Here is a 21,185-nt window from a genome sequence, read left to right on the forward strand (position 1 = left end):
TGCTTGATCTGGTCTGGAAACCCAAAAGCGTGATGAGGAATCCTCCCTGGACCATGGACTTCTGGACTAGGAACTGGTTTTGAAGGACTTGACTCGAGAGATGCATCGTGTGGGATTGTACTATTGGGTTCTCAGGTGCCCTTGTGTTTCTACCAGGGCTTTTTTTCAGCTGGAACGCGGTGGAACAGAGTTCCGGCACCTCTTGAAAATGGTCACATGGCTGGTGGCCCCGCCCCTAATCTCCAGACAGAGGGGAGATTGCTGGCGTGGAGGGCAATCTAAACTCCTCACTGTCTGGACCATTTTTGCCGACGGCAATTTAAACTTTACAAATTGCCCCTTTGTTCCAGCTGACCCAAAGTGATGTCATTGTGCGGGCGTGAGTTCCACCACCTCTTTCCCCAAAAAAAGCCCTGGTTTCTACCATGAATGTTTGTGGGGGGGGGCATGCCTGGCTTGCCGGCTGGCTGCTCCTTTTCTCCTTAGTTTTCACGGGAATTCTTGCTGGAGGAGTTCCTTGCCTCCCCGGCCCTTGAATTTTGCACTTAAAAATCCTAAATGCTGTGCAGAAATTTCAGATTTTGCAACCAAAATAAGGCGTGCAAAGCATATATGCAAAATGCTTAATTCCATTAAAATAACCAGGTTTGTCTTCCCTTTTCTTTTGCCAGTGATAGGTAAAGGGAACTATGGGACAATTAGCAGGGGGAGTTTGTCTCTTAGGGTTGCCAGCTGTGGGTTGTGAAATTCCTGGAGATTGGGGGTGGAGCCTGGGTTTGGGGAGGAGGGGGTTCTCCAGGGCAACTGATATCTGTTGTCTGGAGATCCATTGGAATTCTTGGAGATCTCCAGGTCCCACCTGGAGACTGGCAACCGTGGCAACTCTACTCCTCTTCCTCAACCAGTTTCCTCAGCTTCCTAATTATGCAGTGTTGAGGGCTACACATGAGTGCCAATGCGCCCTTCGTTCCACAAAAACGTCCCGACTGTGCATTTTCTGCACCACGGAGGACAAGGGTTTTTTTTACTCCCAGGGAATTGCACAGCTGAAAGCAACCAGGGCCATTTGAAGGGTTGGGGATGTCTGCTTTGAGCCCAGCTTACCCGAGACGCCCTGCTGCTGTTGCCACACGGGTGGGAGGAACATGGCTCACTGCTGCCTGGCTTGCGCAGGTGCCGGGCGGCCTTGCTTTGGGTGGGAACGCTCTGGGTGCGATGCACTTTACTGGTCTTGGTTTGGGGCGAAGGGGCCAGCGGCTCCTCCTTGCCTCGGGCCTTCTGGATATTGGTCATGGAGTGGCTCTTGATCAAAGGGTTGTGTTTGCCCAGTTCCCGTGGCGGCACAAAGCCCGGCTTCTGGTTTTCTGTCCCTCTGAAACACAAACGCAGAGAGGCAAGGGGCAGTCAAGCGGGCTTTACGAAAAAGAGACGTGAGCCCAAAGCAGCACCTATTGCGAGTCCCATAACTGAAGCTACTGTGCTGCCCCAGCCTGATGCTATCCCACCATGATTGCCAACTTTGGTTGGGAAACACTTGGAGATTTGGGGGTGAAACATGAGGAAGGCAGGAGTTGTGGAGGGGAGGCAACTCAGTAGGGTATAATGTCCATAGCAGCCATTTTCTCCAGGAAATCAGTTGTAATTACAGGAGGTCTCCAGGTCCCACCTAGAGGTTGGCAACCCCATAGCCTACCCAAAGGGACAGGTAGCTCAAGTCTCCCATTCTCATAGATATGATGGACAAACCCAAGAGAAAGTGACCTGGCGCTTCCCAACAAGCTAAAGGGCTACAGGCTGATGTGAACGGGGCCTCCCAAGACAGAAGAAGTTCTCCCTATTTCTTGAAGAAGTTCAAAGCTGTACACTCAAATTGTGCAAATAAAATGGGTGCGGGAGCTTCCCCTCCATCAGTGGCAGCTTTCTGAGCCCATTTGCACACTCGTGTTTTTAACAGAAGCCAATCCCCAAGATGATGTGTGTCTGCGAGGAGCACGGGTTGGCTTAATGGAGAACTCATAAAAGGAAGCAGGGCTTTTTTTCAGCTGGAACGCGGTGGAACGGAGTTCCAGTACCTCTTGAAAATGGTCACATGGCTGGTGGCCCCGCCCCCTGATCTCCAGACAGAGGGGAGTTGAGATTGCCCTCCGCGCTGCAGCGGCGTGGAGGGCAATCTAAACTCCCCTCTGTCTGGAGATCAGGGGGCGGGGCCACCAGCCATGTGACCATTTTCACCGAGGGCGATTTAAACTTTAAAAAGCCCTGAAAGGAAATAACGTGTAGCATGTCTGTGAGTCTTTCTTTCTTATTGCCCTACTGGCCCTTGTAAGCAACTGTTCTCATCCCTTTTGGACAGCCCTCCCAAACCCCCCAGCTGGTATCATAAAGACAGTCCATTACCTTTTGTCTGTGTTCGAGCCAAGCTGAACAGAAACCGGCACTGGTGTTCCCTTTTGGATGGCACGCAGAATCGTGGGCAGCGGCTCCAGTCTCTCCTGTGTCCGCTTAGAGGCGAGAGAGCAGACATTTGTCCATGTAAAGAAGTGCTCCGGCATATCATAGGGGCACAACTGGGAAAGAGGGTGTCATGTCTGTCTGTCTACATACATGCCATGATTGTGTTGCTGACATTTACTGTTTACTGCTGATACCATTATGCTAAAGTCATACCACTGTATTTATGTGTCCCAATGCTGTCTCTCTCTCTTCATGCATAACTGTATTGCAGATGAGGACCTGAGCAGGGGCCTCATTCCTTATCTTAGAGAAATATGCCAGTCTCGGCTAGACGTGACCTTGGAGTGTCTAAGTGCCAGCTTCAGCTACTCTCCCCAGATACTGGGAATAAGTTGTTGTATACCTGATACATAGTCATAACTAAGCAGATTCTCACAGAACTCATGTAAGCTTGCGTGCCAAAACTCTTGTCGTTTGAAGCGTGGGGAAATTAAGTATAACAGAGATTGCCGGATTTGAATTGCCACTTCTGTCAAGCTCCGTGATGGAGAGCAGACCTGAACTGACTGGATTTTAATAAAGCTTTATCTGCTGGAACCAATGAGTGTTCACTGTGGAGGGGCTGAGGGATCTACCTGCTAGGGACTGACATTGGGGGTGTTCTCTAGGCTACATTGATGGGGGAGTGTGCTGTCCTTCCAGCTGAGAGTCTCTCTACACAATACTTTTGACACACGTTCTGCACATTGTTCGGAGACACAATGTTAGCCAAGAAACTTAGTTTTAAATGACAGAGCTGGCAGAGATCGCTCCAGAGGGGATGGATTCTATCACAGCCCTCCGCCGCCTCTGGCGTCTCCCCTTCTGGAGCCTTTACCCTGCTGAGGCTCGTTTAATTGAAAGTTTTAAGCAGTGAAGGTGGCAGGGTAAAAGCTCCAGAAGGGGAGACAGTCCGGCATGCTAGAGGTGACGGAGGGCTGTGAGAGAATCCATTCCCTCCAGAGTGATCTCTGCCGGCTTTTTCTTTCAAAACTACGCTTCCTGGCTAGCATTGCATCTCCCGACACTTAATGGACACACGCCTCGTGTGGAGAGACTCCAAGTCTAGCCATGATAAGCTGAAGGATCCACTAACAGCTTGTTAGCATTTCTGACTTTTTTCATGTATGATTTTTTAAAAGTATATATGGAGACATGCCCTCCCCTTCATACAAATCCCAATCCCTCCCATATATGCATGCGCGCGCACACACACACACACACACACACACACACACACACACACACACACACACACACATATATATATATATATATATATATATATATAAAATAGTATGTGTATATACTATATATACACATACACGCACACATATACACACACACTCTAGTATATATATACACACACACACATACTATCTTGCTCCAATCTTTTAAAGTCCAAATTGGATATACATTTGAAAACAAAAATCCCAAATTTTAAATTCCAAAAAACTGAAACAAAACTCCTTTTACCCCCTGCTCAATACAAATACAAGAAGGAATATTTTGAGGAAGTTTATTCACTTTTCTGATGGAAAAAAATGGAATTTGGGGGAGCTCCAAAAACATATCTATGATTTTAAAAAAAATTGTAATAAGTGAAATACAAAGATTTACTCACACAAAATGTATAGCATGAATTTGTTTTATGTAGGATAATCTACAGCATTAGATAATGTCAAGCTTTAATTTTTCGTACCTCTCAGGTGCTAAAGTAGCACAGGGTACAGAAGTCTGCAGTTTTCTCTCAAATATTGCATATATTTGCAGTTTTGCTTGCACAAAACAAAGGCATTTATACTTTTAAATCCCATCATTTTGACAAACAGTACCATTCTATATGCTAAAATATTTGCTTTTAAAGCGACAATATAATTTTTTAAAGTTTATGTTTGGTAGGAAAGTAAATATTGCATATTTGTATTTTCAAGAAAAAAAGGAGGGAAAGGTTTTTTTTTTTCATTGCTACATTTCTGACAATATTACATCTCTGCACACTGCCCCACAGTCGCTAATTTAATTCTGTCACTCCACGACAACGCTCACCAATCAGCACGCAGCCTTATGTGAAGCAAAGGGTGCAAGTAGACTAGTCACCCAGGCTTCCCAGAGATGCCACACCTGTTGGTTCATGCTGGGGTCTGCTTTGCATCCTTGCCAGGGCTTTTTTTCCTGGGGAACTCAGTGGGTTGCCCTCGGAAAAATGGTCACATGGCTGGTGGCCCCGCTCCCTGATCTCCAGACAGAGGGGAGTTTAGATTGCCCTCCGTGCGGAGGGCAATCTCAACTCCCCTCTGTCTGGAGATCAGGGGGCGGGGCCACCAGCCATGTGACCATTTTCAAGAGGTGCCAGAACTCCGTTCCCCCACGTTCCTGCTGAAAAAAAGCCCTGATCCTCGCCATGAACGGTTCCAGGAGAGTACACGGTTTCCAGCAGGCAAGCCACACACACACAGACATACCTCTTCTAGGCCAGAAACAATGTCCCAGAGCAGGGAATGCAAGATGGACAACTCCAGGGCTAGGTCAATGGAGTCACAATAGTCTGCAAAGGAGATGGTGTTGCCGGGACTGGAGACACGGTCGAGGAATGCTGCCATGTTGTCTGAGTTGTACTCCAGGAATTCATTCATGAAGCTCATGTAGGCTTCTTTTTCTCCAAACCTGCAACGAACAGATTGCCATAGTGTTGCCAACCTCCAGGCGGGGATCTGGAGATCTCCTGGCATTTACAACTGCTTCAAAGGTAGGCTGCGAGTATTTCCCAACCCACAGTGGGAAACCCCTAAATGCCATGATATCAAGGTGTTATTATTTTTATTATTATTTATTAAATGTGTAGTCCGTCTTCCCCGTGGACGGGCTCAGGGCGGATTACAACACATTGATAAAACGGTACATTAAATAATGATAAAAGCCAGATTTAACAGCATAAAACAAACTCTGCACTATGTTCTGACTCTGCACTATGTCCCAGGTTCACTTCACCCCTCCTTGCCAACCACAAGGGAAGAGAGGGGTGGGGACGTGAGTTGGTGCGAGATTGGCCACCATTCCTACATGGGGCAGATGACTCAATATAGCCCCCCACTAATAAGAGACAGGCAGGGAGGCCAATTGGTGGATCTGAGTACCAGCCTCAATCAAGTGCCTGGCGGAACATCTCTGTCTTACAGGCCCGCCAGAAGGACACAAGGTCTTGGCGGGCCCGAGTATCCTCCAACAGAGAGTTCCACCAGGTTGGGGCCAGGACTGAAAAAGCCCTGGCCCTGGTTGAGGCCAATCGAGCCTCCCTGGGTCCAGGGGCCGCCAGTAAATGTTTTCCTGAAGATCTAAGCGCTCTCCGGGGTACATATGGGGAGAGATGGTCCCTCAGGTATGCCGGTCCCAGTCCATTTAGGGCTTTATAAGTTAAGAACAAAACCTTGAACCTGATCCGGAACTCCATGGGAAGCCAGTGTAGCTGCTGCAAGGTAGGAGTCACATGTGTCCTGTATGGTGTACCCACCAGGACACATGCAGCAGCATTCTGGACCCACTGCAACTTCCAGGTCAGACCCAAGGGAAGCCCTGCGTAGAGCGAGTTACAGTAGTCTGATCTGGAGGTGACAGTTGCATGGATCACCGTAGTTAGGTCATGGGTTGAAAGACAGGGGGCAAGCATAGCTGCTGCTCCAAGAAGAGGTGTAAGGACTACTGATTTGCGAGATCACTACGCCATTTCTCCATACATACCTTCTCCAAGCAGATTGAGTCAGATAAATCAAAACAAGCAAAAAAACTCTTTAACAGTTGAACACATCCCAAGACAAATAAAAAGCTGAAGCAGCATCCAACAATTTAGGAGCCTATTTCTAAAAGTCAAAATTAGTATGAAACAGGGTTTTTTTTTAATCTGCCTTGGAAAAAACCTTGCCAGACTCGCACCAGGGCCATTTCCACACCTTCCCTCGGAACGACCCGGAACATCGTGAAAAAAACGCGGAAGATCGCGTTTTCTCGCACAAGATTTGCGCGACGTCACGCAAATCTTGCGCGAGAAAAGGCAATCTTCTGCGGTTTTTGCGCGATGTTCCAGGTCATTCCGAGGGAAGGTAAGCAGTGTGGAAACAGCCCAGATGTGCAGGAGAGGGTACGAGGAATGGTCTTTCTTGAGCAGCACACATTCGACTGATGATGAAGAACCAATGAAAATTTAGAACATAACATTTGCTTTCTTCCCTTGTATTGGTAAATTGTCTTTGCAAATGTATTTTTTTGGTACTGGCAAGAAGGGAATGGGGTAGGGGATAGGGGAGCAAACCAAGACTTACAGTGCAATCCTAAGGGGAAAATAGTAAAGAGTCCAGTAGCACCTTTAAGACTAACCAACTTTATTGTCGCATAAGCTTTCGAGAACCACAGCTCTCTTCATCAGATCCTAAGGAGAATTACTCCAGTTCAAGCTTATTGAAAACAATGGGCTTAGACTGGAGTAACTCTTCCTAGGATTGCACTGTTAGACAAAAATGATGTGGCCCAATATTGCCCAGTCTCTAATCTGCCCCCTAGGCAAAGTGATTGAGAGAACAGTAGTGAACCAACTCTAGGTCTTCTTGGATCACTCTGGTGCTTTGAATCCTTTTCGGTCTGGGTTCAGACTGGGCTATGGGATGGAGACAGCTCTAGTAACTTTAATTGATAGCATCCATCTGAATGCAAAGGTATATTTCTTGTTGCTCCTCCTATTATTATTCTTCAGATACAAGTGATCTGTGACTCATGAAAGCTCATACTCTACCACAAATTTTGTTAGTCTTATAGGTGCTACTAGACTCTTGCTCTGTACCTTGGATTACTGATCCTGTCTGCTTATGACTAGAGATGGGCACGAACCAAAATACGAACCAAAATTAAGCATGAACCAGGCTGGTTCGTGGTTTGCGAACCATGGTTTGTCAGATCCCATTTCTGACAAACCACCATGAACTTTTAGGCTGGTTCATTTGGTTCGTTTTTTGGTTCCTCACTGCAGACAGCCTGGTGCCAATCAATCAGTTTCCTAGGCAACAGGGGATGGACTTCCTGCAGACCTTCTGCTGAGCCGGAAGTGACCTTCTGCTGGCCCGGAAGTGATGATTTTCTGATCCAGATGTGACATTTTCATGAACCAAACAAACCAATTTGTGAACCAGGGGCAGGTTTGTGAAAGTTCGTGGTTCGTGAAATTTGACAAACCATGAACCGGATAGTTTGGTTTTTTTCTGGTTTGTGCCCATCTCTACTTATGACCTGTTCATCTGTAAGCATGAAATAAAGGACTGTACTGGACCACAAATGCATTTTGATACCTATAAATATATATGCAACCCTGCATGTATATAGAATTCCACCCAGACTACAGTTAGCAATTTCCTGAAAATGTATTGGGCTTCGAGACCCATCTGCATTGGCACCCCAAGTAATTTTCTAGCCCTTTTCTGAATTCCTCTTCCTGGATCTAGCCAGGAACTCCGTTACTTACGTGGTAAAGTTTGCCAGGTTCTGGATGACTTTGGCCACCAGGATGAGGGTGCGGGAAGTGGCGTCATCTGGGTATTCCTGAGTGAGGCCAAACAGGCTGGGTGACATGATGGCCGGGCACAGGAAGCGTAAGAAGAGGGATGCAGAGACGAGCCGCCGGCCAATGCCTGCCTTGGCCCGCAACTGGCATTCTTCCTGCCAGGCGGTGAACACCTCACTAAGTTCCGCTGGAAAGGAGCTGCAGAGAAAGGGAAGGGGGAGAGTGGCTCTCAGAGAGATTCATGAGAGCCAAGCTACAAGTGACGCCTTACACAGGTTGGACACTTGTCAGCTTCCCTCAAGTTTTGATGGGAAATGTAGGCATCCTGGTTTTACAGCTTGGCTCTCCATTACAGCTGCAAGACCAGGACGCCTACATCTCCCATCAAAACTTGAGAGAAACTGACAAGCGTCCAACCTGTGTCAGGTGTCACTTGTAGCTTGGCTCTCAGCAAGAAAGGCAGACTAGAACTGAAGGAAAAATTAAAGCTGAGCAAAATCATATCATGGCTATCGGACGCTCTTCCCACTGCACTAGTAATACCCCCATGGGATACCACTCCTACGTGCCAAGAAAATATCTACACCTTTGCCAGCCACCAAAAGTCTCTATACTGGAAGAAACTACCAGAGAGGTCTGGTTTAGGGGGGACCCAGCTAGGATGTTCTCATCCCTGGACCACTCCAGGGTGGCGATCACTGATTCCTTCTCCAGGTTGGGAGCAGGGAGGTCACTCATAACAAATATAAACAAACACAGCAGCCAAAGCCCTCAACTCCAGTGGATACAGCTGAGTTTCGGACATCTCTTGTAAGATGTCTCATGTAGAGAGATGCTGAGCCAAGCTACAAGTGACGCCTGACACAGGTTGGACACTTGTCAGCTTCCCTCAAGTTTTGATGGGAAATGTAGGCGTCCTGGTTTTACAGCTTGGCTCTCCATTACAGCTGCGAGACCAGGATGCCTACATTTCCCATCAAAACTTGAGGGAAGCTGACAAGAGTCCAACCTGTGTCAGGCGTCACTTGATGTATGCACAGCAACAACAAAGAAGGAAAAAGGGGAAGCCCCCACAAACTCAACCCAAACGAGCAGAGGGAAAAAGATAGAGGGGTCAAGTTAAATGTAAAATATATTCCAAGAAAGTATTTATTATGAATGTGCACAAAATATAGGTTAAAAACAAGTTTAAAACATAGGGCCTGAATAGCAGGCTTCATGCATATGTTAAAAATTGCTAAAATGTTCTCCATACCCAGATGATGATACAGTCCAATGACCCACACAAAGGCAGACCAGACACGTTTTGGCCCTAAGGCCTTCCTCAGTGGTCAATTGTACAATATTTATAATCAAACACACCCACACTTTCAGAAACCAATATAGAAATGCTCCCGATTCTTTATCTAAAGAGCCAGTTTGGTGTGGTGGTTAAGAGCAGCAGGACTCTAATCTGGAGAGCCAGGTTTCATTCCTCGCTCCTTCTCTTGAAGCCAGCTGGGCGACCTTGGGTCAGTCACAGCTTCTAGGAGCTCTCTCAGCCCCACCCACCTCACAGGGTGTTTTGTTGTGGGAATAATAACAACATACTTTGTAAACCGCTCTGAGTGGGCATTAAGTTGTCCTGAAGGGCGGTATATAAATCGAATGTTGTTATTATTATTCAAATTATCCAAAACACAATCAACAATCTATACTATATATAGAGGGGATAATTAGTAAGTAAGATGTAATAACAATATGTATGTTATGTTAACCATCCAATAAATTAAAAAAAAACAATAAGCAGAAGTCACGTTATCATTGATTGGCCTTGCTAAGCTGATACAAGTTTCTGCTGGAGACCTAAGTATCAACCAGATATCGGTGTAATATGTACGCTGTTGCAAGTAGCGCCGTCTTTTGCGGTTCTGTAGGTGTTATGTCAGAAAGCTGCAGTTTTTCCATATGAACTGCAAAGTTTTTCAAGATGGTTCCAAGTGCCCTGATGACAATGGGGACTACAGCTGCATTCTTCTTCCACAGTCGGGTGGTTTATTATTATTATTATTAAAACTCTTGTATTGTGTGGTATCATACAAATGTTGCTGCAGGCCAAGGACTGCACTCACACAATGGTCTTCATTTGATGTTGTATTCTGAGGCTTGGTGTCCAACGTATTTGGGCGTGTTTTATCAATCTGCCGTTCAACTGCAGATAATAAATACTTTCTTGGAATATATTTTACATTTTAGGTTGTAACTTGACCCCTCTAATTTTCCCCCCTGGATGCATGCACACCATGACGTGGAATGATGTTGGATCCAAGAAGGGACCCTTGTGAATTGGCATGGCACTCCCTGATGAACCATGGTTTTGTGGAACAATGCTTAGTCTCAGGACTTCTCAGACTTGCCCCATGTATGCTGCTTCCCTGGAAACCTTCCCTTTAATGTCCATCAGGTGAGGGTAGCTGCTTAGGGTCAAGCTAGCTGCCCAAGTTTTTAAAGATTCGATTTCCCTGCAGCCACAAAGCATATTTGGGATTGAAAAAGTATGGTGCATGTAGAAAGAGCCGATTATTAGCCCATGGAATTTGTTTTCAAGAGACTTTTGGGTTGGACCGGGCTGGAAAGGGGGAGCCCGAGGGAATCTTTGCCTGGGGCTCTTGGCCTCAGGGCTCCTAGATCGGACCTTTTTGGCCTATGAGTTTGCAGATGACAAACAGAAGTCTCTCTGTGCAAAGGAAACCAGAATTGAACCTCCCAAGGAAAACCACAAACGGAATCTCCTGTGGGTCTAGCGCCCCCTTCAGGCACTCACTGGCTGGACCTGTCAATCCTTTGGAAGACCTCTCCGCAGATCTGCTGCAGGTTGCCGCGGTTGTCAGCCAGGTCACTTACGGCACACTTGCTGGGGTCCACTTCACAGCTGTTCTCCAAGGAGTACAGGTGGGCTAGAACATCACCTGCAATAAACCCACATCCTTCAGATACAGGGAGGGCTGTACGTGTGCCCAGGCCACCCCAGGACATCTGCTGCTCTAAAGGACAGCCATTCTGCCCGTGGCCGGTTAAACGTCCAATCCAACAGAGGATCTACAGGTATGGGCCATCCCCAGATTCTTCCATTAGCCTATCAGTGTTTGTTTATTTATTTGTTTGTTTGTTTAATTCGATTTATATTCTGCCTTCCCCGCAATTGCAGGCTCAGGGCGAATTACATACAACATAATACATTATATACATATGTGTGTGTGTATATATATGTATGTGTATGTATATATGTGTATATATATGAATATGTATGTATGTATATGTGTATATGTGTATGTGTATATATATATACTTTAAATGGATAAAATCACATAAATATTTAAAGCAACATAGCAGCACTTTTCGAAAAGATCCATCACACAGTCCTCTCCAGAGATGTTTAACAGAAGATACATCTGGTAGGGAGGGCACATTTTCCTCTATTCAGCCGGCGGGGAGGCCTTCACCAGCATCAACCATGTGCTTGGCAGAACAGCTCCGTCTTACAGGCCCGGCAGAAAGATAGCAGATCCAGCCAGGCCCTAGTCTCTTGAGACAGAGTGTTCCACCAGGCTGGGGCCAGGACCAAAAAGGCCCTGGCTCTGGTTGACGCTAGGCGGGCCTCCCTGGGGCCAGGGATCATTTACAGCTGTTTGTCGCTGGATCAAAGCGTCCTCCGGGGCTCATATAGGGAGAGGTGGTCCCGCAGATACGTTGGTCCCAGTCTGCATAGGGCTTTATAGGTTTAGTACTATAAAGATCTCCAAGACAGATCAGTGGTTGATGCTAGGCGGGCCTCCCTGGGGCCAGGGATCATTTACAGCTGTTTGTCGCTGGATCAAAGCGTTATGTAGCTCTTTTGTCTTCTTAAATGGGAAATTTTATTTATTTATTTATTTGATTGATTGATTGATTGATTGATTGATTGATTGATTGATTGATTGATTGATTGATTGATTGATTGATTGATTGATTGATTGATAGTCTGCTCTCCCTGAAAGTGGGCTCAGAGCAGATTTACATCAAAAATTTAAAACAATTTAAAACATTGGTAGCAACTGTAAAATGCAGCATTTAAACATAAACAAGGCAGCTCATATTTGCACCCTACCTAGCACCCTGGGCCCACAGGGCAGGGCGATTAAAACTCAGCCAGTATAGAATTGGGGAGATGGGGAGGAATAAATGGACACAGGATATTTTACATGAAACATGAAACATGAAACATGCTTTACTTTCATCCTGTGATCTTACTACTTCTTCACCATACAACTGTAGCAGCCTACAGTCTTACTGGTATTTAAGATATTTTAACTGCGTTCTTGACTTCTATAAATTCAAATGAAGCCAGCAGCTACAGACCCCCCTTCCTTGACTTTTGAGCATTTAAAAAATCACCTGCAATTGCGCTGCGGTCACTTGTTTCTTATGAAGGCACGCTCATATAGAAACAGAGACGTTACAACCTCATGATGTGTTTCCATGGAAAGCTAAAATGCTTCTTCAAGGAAAACATCTGAGTTTCATTGTGGGTATGGTGATGGGTGAAGGATGGCAGGTTTTATTTTTAAAAAAATAACAGTGGAAAGAAGTTCTAGTATAGTTTTTGCACTTGCTTAACTCCATCTACCTGGAGCTTTGGAAGTTCACACAAAGAGTGAAGGTCCTCTGGAACCATGACTACAGCAGGCATAAAATTTCTCTTAAGTATCCTTTTAAAATCTTTCCTAGTTCCACTGATCGAAAGTTTCCCAGATCACATATGTATTGGCTGTTGTGGGTTTTCCGGGCTGTATTGCCGTGGTCTTGGCATTGTAGTTCCTGACGTTTCGCCAGCAACTGTGGCTGGCATCTTCAGACTGTGACACTGAGAGATCTCTGTCTTTTGGTGCTACACCTCTGAAGATGCCAGCCACAGCTGCTGGCGAAACGTCAGGAACTACAATGCTAAGACCACGGCAATACAGCCCGGAAAACCCACAACAACAATCGTTCTCCGGCCGTGAAAGCCTTCGACAATACACATATGTATTGTTTGACAAAGTGCCTGTGTGGTACCAGGCACTGTGGAGGGGGTGGCGGCACTTTTTTCTACATCCATACGGCAGCCTCCATACAAAGCAAGAAAAACGTAACTAATTATTCCTGTAAATGCATCCTTGGCTGCCCACTGCAAGCCAGGCACCCACTTAACTTACTCAGTGTATCCAGAAGATATGGCCCTCCTACCAGCTTCATGTATTCATCGATAGCCTTGGTGGCAAGAGTGTTCTCGCGGAAAATCAATGCTTCCCGTTCATCAAAGCGATCCAGTTCTGCAATGCCCAAATCGATGAGAAAAGCCTACAAGGCCAGACAGAAAAATATTAGTGGACTGACCACTTACCTGGTTTTGGGGGGGGGGTTGCTTCTTCACACATCCCCCCCCCTCATCTCCCAGTTCACCTGTGTATTATCTGGGATTCTGGCAGGTGCAAAATTTTTTGAAATATTGGAGGCCTAAATGTGCTACCTGAGAGTGTCTCTAGACATCTGACACATAAAGAGCACATGTCAGGAGAGGCAATGTTAGCCGGGAAGGGTAGTTTAAAAAGACAGAGCTGGAGGCAGGGCAAAGGCTTTGCTATACACTGGAGCTGTGTGAAGAGGCTGTAAAATGCGAGAAGGGAAACTTCAGCCCGTTATAACCTCTCCAGGTCCAAGCTCGGCTCTGGAAGGCAGCTCCAGCCCATTTCCATTCCTCGCTGCCCTCTGGTTGCCATCCCACCCAGTTTTAGACCATGCCAGCAGTTCACTTGATTAAGTAAATCCAGAGATTCTCCCCCCATCCTCAAGATAACCAACTGGGTAAACAGTCCTAAGTTACATTCAGTGGCCACACAGTGGCACCTACACACAAGTTGGGCAAGTTCCCTTTGTAGCATTTAAGACACGATAATAGGAAGGGGGTGCTGTGACTGGAATAGCCCAGATGAGCCTGATCTCATCAGATCTCAGAAGCTAAGCAGGATCGGCCTTGGTTAGTAATTGGATGGGAGACCTCCGACGAAGATCAGGGTTGCAGAGGCAGCCAATAGCAAACCACCTCTGCCATGAAAATCCCACCAGGGATCACCAGGAGTCAGCTATGACTTGAGGGCACTCTCCACCACCAACATCTTTTGTTTTGTCCCTAGTTTTTATGTAGACGGGGAGCATGTCCTGCTCATTCCACATCACCCTCAGGCTTCTTTGTCTACGTCAGATGTCCCCAACGTGGTACCTGTGTGCCCCATGGTGCCTGCCGACATCATTCCTGGCACCCACCAAGTGTTTTTTGATCATGAACAGGGCCAGATGGGGGTTTATGCCCAGCAAGGTTTTAACTGGCCACTGGAGAGCTGATCGACTGTGCAGATTTCTTATAAAGCTGCTTTGGCAACAGCTACCACAGCACACCACAAAGATTTTCACTGTGTGAATGAAGGTAAGCTGTGGCAGCCATTTTAGTGGCTGGCTGGTTAAGCCTCCTGTGGCAGCCATTTTGTGGATGCACCCGCCATGTTGAGTCAGAATTCCCAAGGTACCTGTAGGCTCAAAATGCTTGGGGACTCCTGGTTGAAGGTCTTACGGATTTTTGGTAGGTCTTTCCAATAGTCTCAGCTGCTAAACTTTTGGAAGAAATCTACCAATATTTGTCAGCAGTTGTATTCCCAGACCTTTTTTTCCCCTCAGCCTCAACGCTTGTAAACAAAGAGATACCTTGGCTTTGCCTGTGCTCTGCAATATGCGCACCAGAGCACCTGTCAGCTCCTCTTTGTCCCTGGCATTGAGGGAATGCTCCAGTACGGCACACAGCTCCCGATAGTGGAAGGTGAGATACTCAGCAAACTCTTTATATTGCACAATGGGCAGAACGTGGATGCTGCAATAGCGTCCTCGAAGCCGGAGCGACGGCATGTTGGGCTTGCTCCTGCCCATGGGGTACCATTTCTCCAGTGGCTGGCGCACAGCAGCTAGGTCCTTGAGGGGAACGGCCACACTGGCAACGGTGCTGCCCTTGTGCCTCTGCCCGTCCTCCTCCTGCACCAGGCAGACTTGTAGTTCCTGAGCTGGTGGCAGCGACTTCAGGTCAAAGTGCTCGCCCCAGAAGATAGTTCCAGTGGGGCTGCTCTGCTTGGTTGTGGTGCGAGCATACAGGGCCCCGTCCAAGCGCAGCTCACAGAAACAGGGTTTCCTGGGAGCCAAGTCTCGGGCTTCGTACACCCAAAGGCTCAGCATGTGCTCTGTCCGCTCGCAGTTGTCCTGGGGAAACAATACAGGGAGAGGACTAAGGAGACGGGACATGGAACAAGGCAAGATGGAGGATGAGGAACCAAATGACTCTGGGAGAGAAGAGTCAGACAGGAGAGACAAGAAACAGGTTTAACAAGATTAAATCAGAGAGAGCACCAGCAAGTCCAACATGTAAGGAGGATTAAGTCCAGTGATGTCAACAGAGACAGATGTGAGAAAGCAAACAGGTAAGGTTGTGAAGGAATTCAAAGCAAGCAAACTATGCTCAAGACAACGAGAAGGAAAAGCAAAGGGCTTAGGATAGGCTGGCCGATGCCGGAGGACAGATCTTTCTGCTGTCTGTGAAGCAAACCAGTTGCTCTGAGGGCCAAATGTTATGTTTGCTTGGGCCGTTTCCACATGGCTTCCCTTGTTCCGGAAAACAGCGAAATCTCACATGAAATCGCGCGAGAAGACGCGATAACAGCGTCTTCTTGTGAGATTTCGCGCGAGATTTCGCTGTTTTCCGGAACAAAGTAAGCCGTGTAGAAACGGCCTAGGCCTGCAATTCTACTGCTACAGAAAGGAATGGGATGGCCAACTATTCCCCTCATCCAAAGCACATTGCTGCTGGGATTCATAGCCACCCACTCACCCTTCATAGCTGTCCTTCCTTTCTTTGTGCCCTGTCTCTCCCTTTCCTTTCTGTTATAAGATAGGCTAGAGAAAGAGCCAGCGATGCTCCGAAGCCCAAGGAGTTCAGCTGTTGGGTGTGAAGAGAAGAGGAAATGAGGGTTGTCGATCAAAACTGGATATGAGCACGCGTATGTATTTCATGCATATTAAAAAGGGTACAAAATACTTTAAGAAGCATGCATGAATTCATTCTAAGGCAGGGCTTAAACCTCCAAGTTCTACCATAAGATGGGCTGGTAAAATGTTCTCCTTTCCTTGCAATCCGCATCTGTGCATCTACAAAAGTAAGCAACAGTGGCCATCAATAAGCAATAGCAACAGTGGCCATCATCTTTAAACGACAGGTAGCAAGCAAGCATAGAACATCACACAGAAACAGGGCTTTTTTTCTGGGAAAAAAGGTGGTGGAACTCAGTGGGTTGCCAGCACAGGGGGCAACTCCCAGTGGGAAGTGGTGCCCCTGGTACCACATGCACACGCACAAAATGCACAGACGCTTCCGGGACAGTGTAATGACATCACTTTGGGTCAGCTGGAACGAAGGGTGGGGGAGTTTTTTAAAGTTTAAATCGCCCTCAGTGAAAATGGTCACATAGCCGGTGGCCCCGCCTCCTGACCTCCGGAGAGAGGGGAATTTAGATTGCCCTCCGCACTGTGTGTGGAGGGCAATCTAAACTCCCCCCTGTCTGGAGATCAGGGGACGAGGCCACCAGCCACGTGACCATTTTCAGGAGGAGCCAGAACTCCGTTCCACCGTGTTCCGGCTGAAAAAAAGCCCTGCACAGAAATATGCCGAATTTTCAGGATGTTCGCTTTTTCCCAATGTGCCATACTGAAACAGTGGCATTTACCTTTCTTCAACAGAGCATGGTGTTAAGCCTGATCACATAGCGCCTTGCCACGATTTCCATGTGCTGCCGGTGCATGCGCTAAAGATCAGATGCATGTCAAATGTTGCTTTTTTGGCAACCTGGACGTAGTGTCCCTACACAGTTACTGCCAGTGTGCCTGGCCCAACAGTTTTAATGCATAACCCTCTTGAAAATACTGTCCAGGTTTGTATTGCACATGTGTGGCCAAGGAAATGGTTTTTTTAGTGGCAGCGATTCCAGAACTCTCCAAGGTATTTCACTTCAAGCTGGTGATGTAATCATTTTACATTTTATCATTTTATACTGCATTTTTTATTTTTCTTTTCAGTAGTGTTAAGAGTTTATGACCTCTTGGCTAGAATTCCAGGAACCGCTGCTCCACATGTGTGTGTTACCCAACTTGGTAACACACACACATAACAACCAAACAACCAAAAGGGAGACTGCAATGAAGAAATCAGAAGAAGATTGAGACTTGGAAGAGCAGCTGGGAGGGAGCTAGAAAAGATCCTTAAAGATAAAGATGTCTCTCTGGGAACCAAGATCAAGATAACCCAGACTATGGTATTCCCCATTACTATGTATGGATGTGAAAGTTGGACAGTGAAGAAAGCTGATGAAGAAAATTGATACATGTGAAATGTGGTGCTGGAGAAGAGTTTTACGGATACCATGGACAGCCAAAAAGACAAGTAAGTGGGTACGAGATCAAATCAAGCCTGAATCCTCCCTAGAAGCTAAAATGACAAAACTTGGCCTATTGAACTTTGGTCACGTTATGAAAAGACCTCTGGAAAAGTCAATAATGTTGGGAAAAGTGGAAGGCAGCAGGAAAAGAGGAAGACCTAAAACAAGATGGTTGGATTCAATAAAAGAATTGAATCCTCCAGTTTGTAGGATCTGAGCAAGTCTGTTAATGACAGGACGTTTTGGAGGTCTTTCATTCAAAGGTCGCCATAGGTCGTAGGTGACTTGACAGCACATAACCCACACTCAACACACACACAACTTGGTACACGTGCCAGGCCCATAATAAACAAAGTTCCCTCTACAAGCATAGGGTTGTACCATGCCTCCTGGGTAGTTATTTCAGGGACAAACAGCCTGGTGTATACTTGGGTCACAACTTGGCATAGTGCTCTAATTAGAAAGAGAAAATGAGACACAGAGAGAATAAGCTTTATTTTCCTAACAAGATACAAGATTAAAAAGATGAATTGCAAAGGACAGCAAAAACATGAAATGATGATGAAATGCAGTAATACAGTCCTAGCAATGCTGTTCTTGGTAACTCCCCAGATTGGGAGAATGGCGAATCTATTAGAAAATAAAGGGTGAAAAGAAAAACATACGTGGCCTTATCTTGAAGAGATGAGTCCACTGGGCTGTGATTTGGGGCAGAAGAAACGGGAAGCTGGTTGAGAGGTGAAGGAGAAATTGAAGCCGAAATGAACTAAGAAGTTGGAGGTGCAAGGTAGGGGATTCAGCGATTCAGCAAAAGGGTAAAGGTCCAGGAAGCAAGTCAACCCCAAAGTTAGACGAGGAGGCTTGGCTACAGAACTAGTTATGAAGTTGGAGGGGCCTGAGGGGCCCTTTTTAGAGGGTCTGGGAAGAGGAGTTTAGGATCCACAACGGGACTAAATCAAGAGCGCAGGATAGAACTAGGGAGTTACTGGGATGATAGACCAGCTTAGGATGTTCTACAAAGGCCAAGTAATTGATTAGTAATATTTTTCTAGGGAATTACCAGGGTAAGCTAAATGAGGATAGTATTGTAGTGGCTTTAGGTTATTAACCAGCAAACTAGAGTCAGTCAATCTTGGGTGCGAGGATGCTTCCAGAGGCTTTGAGACGAGGGACAGAGAATTTGGCTTTATTCAAGAAGAACAGTAAAGAGTCCAGTAGCACCTTTAAGACTAACCAACTTTATTGTAGCATAAGCTTTCAAGAACCACAGCTCTCTTTGTCAGATGAAGAGAGCTGTGGTTCTTGAAAGCTTACGCTACAATAAAGTTGGTTAGTCTTAAAGGTGCTACTGGACTTTTTACTATTTTGCAACTACAGACTAACACGGCTAACTCCTCTGGATCTATGTTCAGGGAACAGAGCACCTAAGAAGGACAAAGAACTGAGAGAAAGAAGAACATCTGGAAGAATAGGGGGTCTAGCTTAAGAAATCTGATACGAAGCTCATTACATGGTGAAATGGGTGAGGAATGGGGAGCAAGACTTGCACCAGGAAAAAGGAATGGACATACAAAGTGAATTGGTTGCAAAGGGAGCACGCAGACTCACAGCATGCGCTACAGTCGAAGGAAGGGCTGCTTTTACCTTACTGGGCTGAACAGCTCGGCACAAGTCCTCCATCCAGCGGGTCCTTTCAATGGCAGATGTGCAGGAGAAGCAGCGGCGCCCTCCAGCAGTCAGCACCTGGATAATGGAAGGATTGTTTTTCGGGCAGCCAGACCTCAGCTCTCCAGGGCCGTTTCCACACGGCTTACCTTATTCTGCAAAATAGCGAAATCTCACACGAAATCTCACGAGAAGACGCTGTTATCGCACGAGAAGACGCTGTTATCGCACGAGAAGACGTGATAACAGCATCTTCTCACGAGATTTCTCTATTTTGCAGAATAAGGTAAGCCGTGTGGAAACAGCCCTGATGTTGGAGAGATTCCACCACACCCACTGATGATGAGGGATACAGAAACGGGCGGGGCCACAAGATGCCATCTGAGCCAGAACTCACACCTGGATCCCGTGTGTCAGTCTGGCCGCCTCCTGTTAAGAAGGATACTTGCCCTGCCCTTGTTTACTCCTCCCTGATGGTGGCCTGGCTATTTTAAGCACGTTCATGCTATCAAGTTGCTACCGAGGTACGCAGGGCTTTTTTTCTGGGAAAAGAGGTGGTGGAACTCTAAAGAGGGAAATGAGGGAGAAACACATGGGCCCCCTTACAAAATGGCCATTTCCTCCAGGGAAAATGATCTCTGTCTGGAGATCAGGGAGGGTGGGGCCACCGGACACGAGAGGTGCCGTAACTCTGTTCCATTGCATTCCCGCTAAAAAAAAGCCCTGAATGTATGTCGACTTGAGCAAGCGGCTTTCAAGGCAAGTGAGAAGCAGAGGTGGATTTGTCATTACTTTCCTCTGCAGAGAAAAGAGTCTTCCTGTTTAGCTTGTGTGATCTAACCAGGGCCATTTCCACACGACTTACCAGCCCATGAAACGTTCTGCAAAACACCCGGAAGATAGCGTCTTCTTGTGCGAAATCATGCCAGGAAGACGTTTTCATCCGGGAGTTTTGTGTGAAGTAGCATCTTCCTGGCGCAATTTCGCACGAGAACACGTTATCTTCCGGGTGTTTTGTGGAATGTTTTGTCAGTTGGTAAGTCGTGTGGAAACTGCCCAGATCAGGCTCTGCCATGCCACCTTCCCTCCCTGGCCTATCGTAGGGGATGTTTTTCTACAGGCCGAAGACCACTAGTCGAATTCCTCACAGCTTCCTGTGTGGCCAAGATAATTTTAAGCAGAGATCAACCTCTTTTCCTGGCTTAGAAGATATAGTAGATGAAGAAGAAAGAGCCCCTGCATATGTGCAGAACGTATTTGTTTGTTGAGAGTTTTATTTATAAAAAAAGACAAAACATAAAGATGCAATTACACAAAAACTAGCCAAAAAAAAAAGGGAAACAGCTAACAGACAAAAATAACAAACCATACAAACAGAACAAAGAATAAACATACTTCACTGATCAGAAAGAAGACACTGGCCATTTCTACACTACTCACTATCATCCGGAATGCTGTGGAATGTCGAGAAAAAAACACGGAAGGTAGCGTCTTGTTGCACGAGTTTTGTGCGACATAGCATAAAACTCGCACAAGAAGATGCTATCTTCTGCGGTTTTTTCGCGACATTCTGCAGCGTTCCGGATGAAGGTGAGTAGCGTGGAAACGGCCAATAAGTCGGTTTGTTGTCAAATGGAAACCCCTTATTGACTTTTTACACAAAATAGACAATAATGATTCGATTACTTGTGGATTTATGGATTAAGGAATTTGGACATTAGAAAAAAAGAGAGCTTTTATTTTTAGCATAGAGTAAGAGAAAATTTGAAAACGCTGATATTTGTCATGGAGAAAATTGGAAGCCTTCTTTTAATTTAAACAGTTTTTCTTTCCTTTCTAGGTTTATTCTTTGTTGTTTGTATGGTTTGCCACTTTTGTTTGTATGTGCAGAACTCATTTGATGCAGGTCTCATCCATCTAAAGGCAGAAGGAATCACTTTCAAGGAAGGCTGTGATCA

The 21,185-nt window shown here is 46.3% G+C and overlaps 1 protein-coding gene across 1 annotated transcript in view; it reads right to left on the reverse strand.

The window, feature by feature from the left end:
* RASAL3 (RAS protein activator like 3) overlaps nt 1–21,185 on the reverse strand; it is a 54,139-nt gene that overhangs the window by 13,647 nt on the left and 19,307 nt on the right. Inside the window, exons 8-15 of the mRNA XM_055003270.1 lie at nt 19,207–19,305; nt 14,795–15,337; nt 13,252–13,396; nt 10,842–10,986; nt 8,000–8,236; nt 4,959–5,160; nt 2,398–2,501; nt 1,105–1,372 (exon numbers count right to left, since the gene is read on the reverse strand). Coding sequence (XP_054859245.1) covers nt 1,105–1,372; nt 2,398–2,501; nt 4,959–5,160; nt 8,000–8,236; nt 10,842–10,986; nt 13,252–13,396; nt 14,795–15,337; nt 19,207–19,305 — 1,743 coding nt within the window. The remainder of the gene's footprint in view (nt 1–1,104; nt 1,373–2,397; nt 2,502–4,958; nt 5,161–7,999; nt 8,237–10,841; nt 10,987–13,251; nt 13,397–14,794; nt 15,338–19,206; nt 19,306–21,185) is intronic.

The sequence above is a fragment of the Eublepharis macularius genome, chromosome 19 (assembly GCF_028583425.1).
Source record: "Eublepharis macularius isolate TG4126 chromosome 19, MPM_Emac_v1.0, whole genome shotgun sequence".
NCBI classification, from domain to species: domain Eukaryota; kingdom Metazoa; phylum Chordata; class Lepidosauria; order Squamata; family Eublepharidae; genus Eublepharis; species Eublepharis macularius.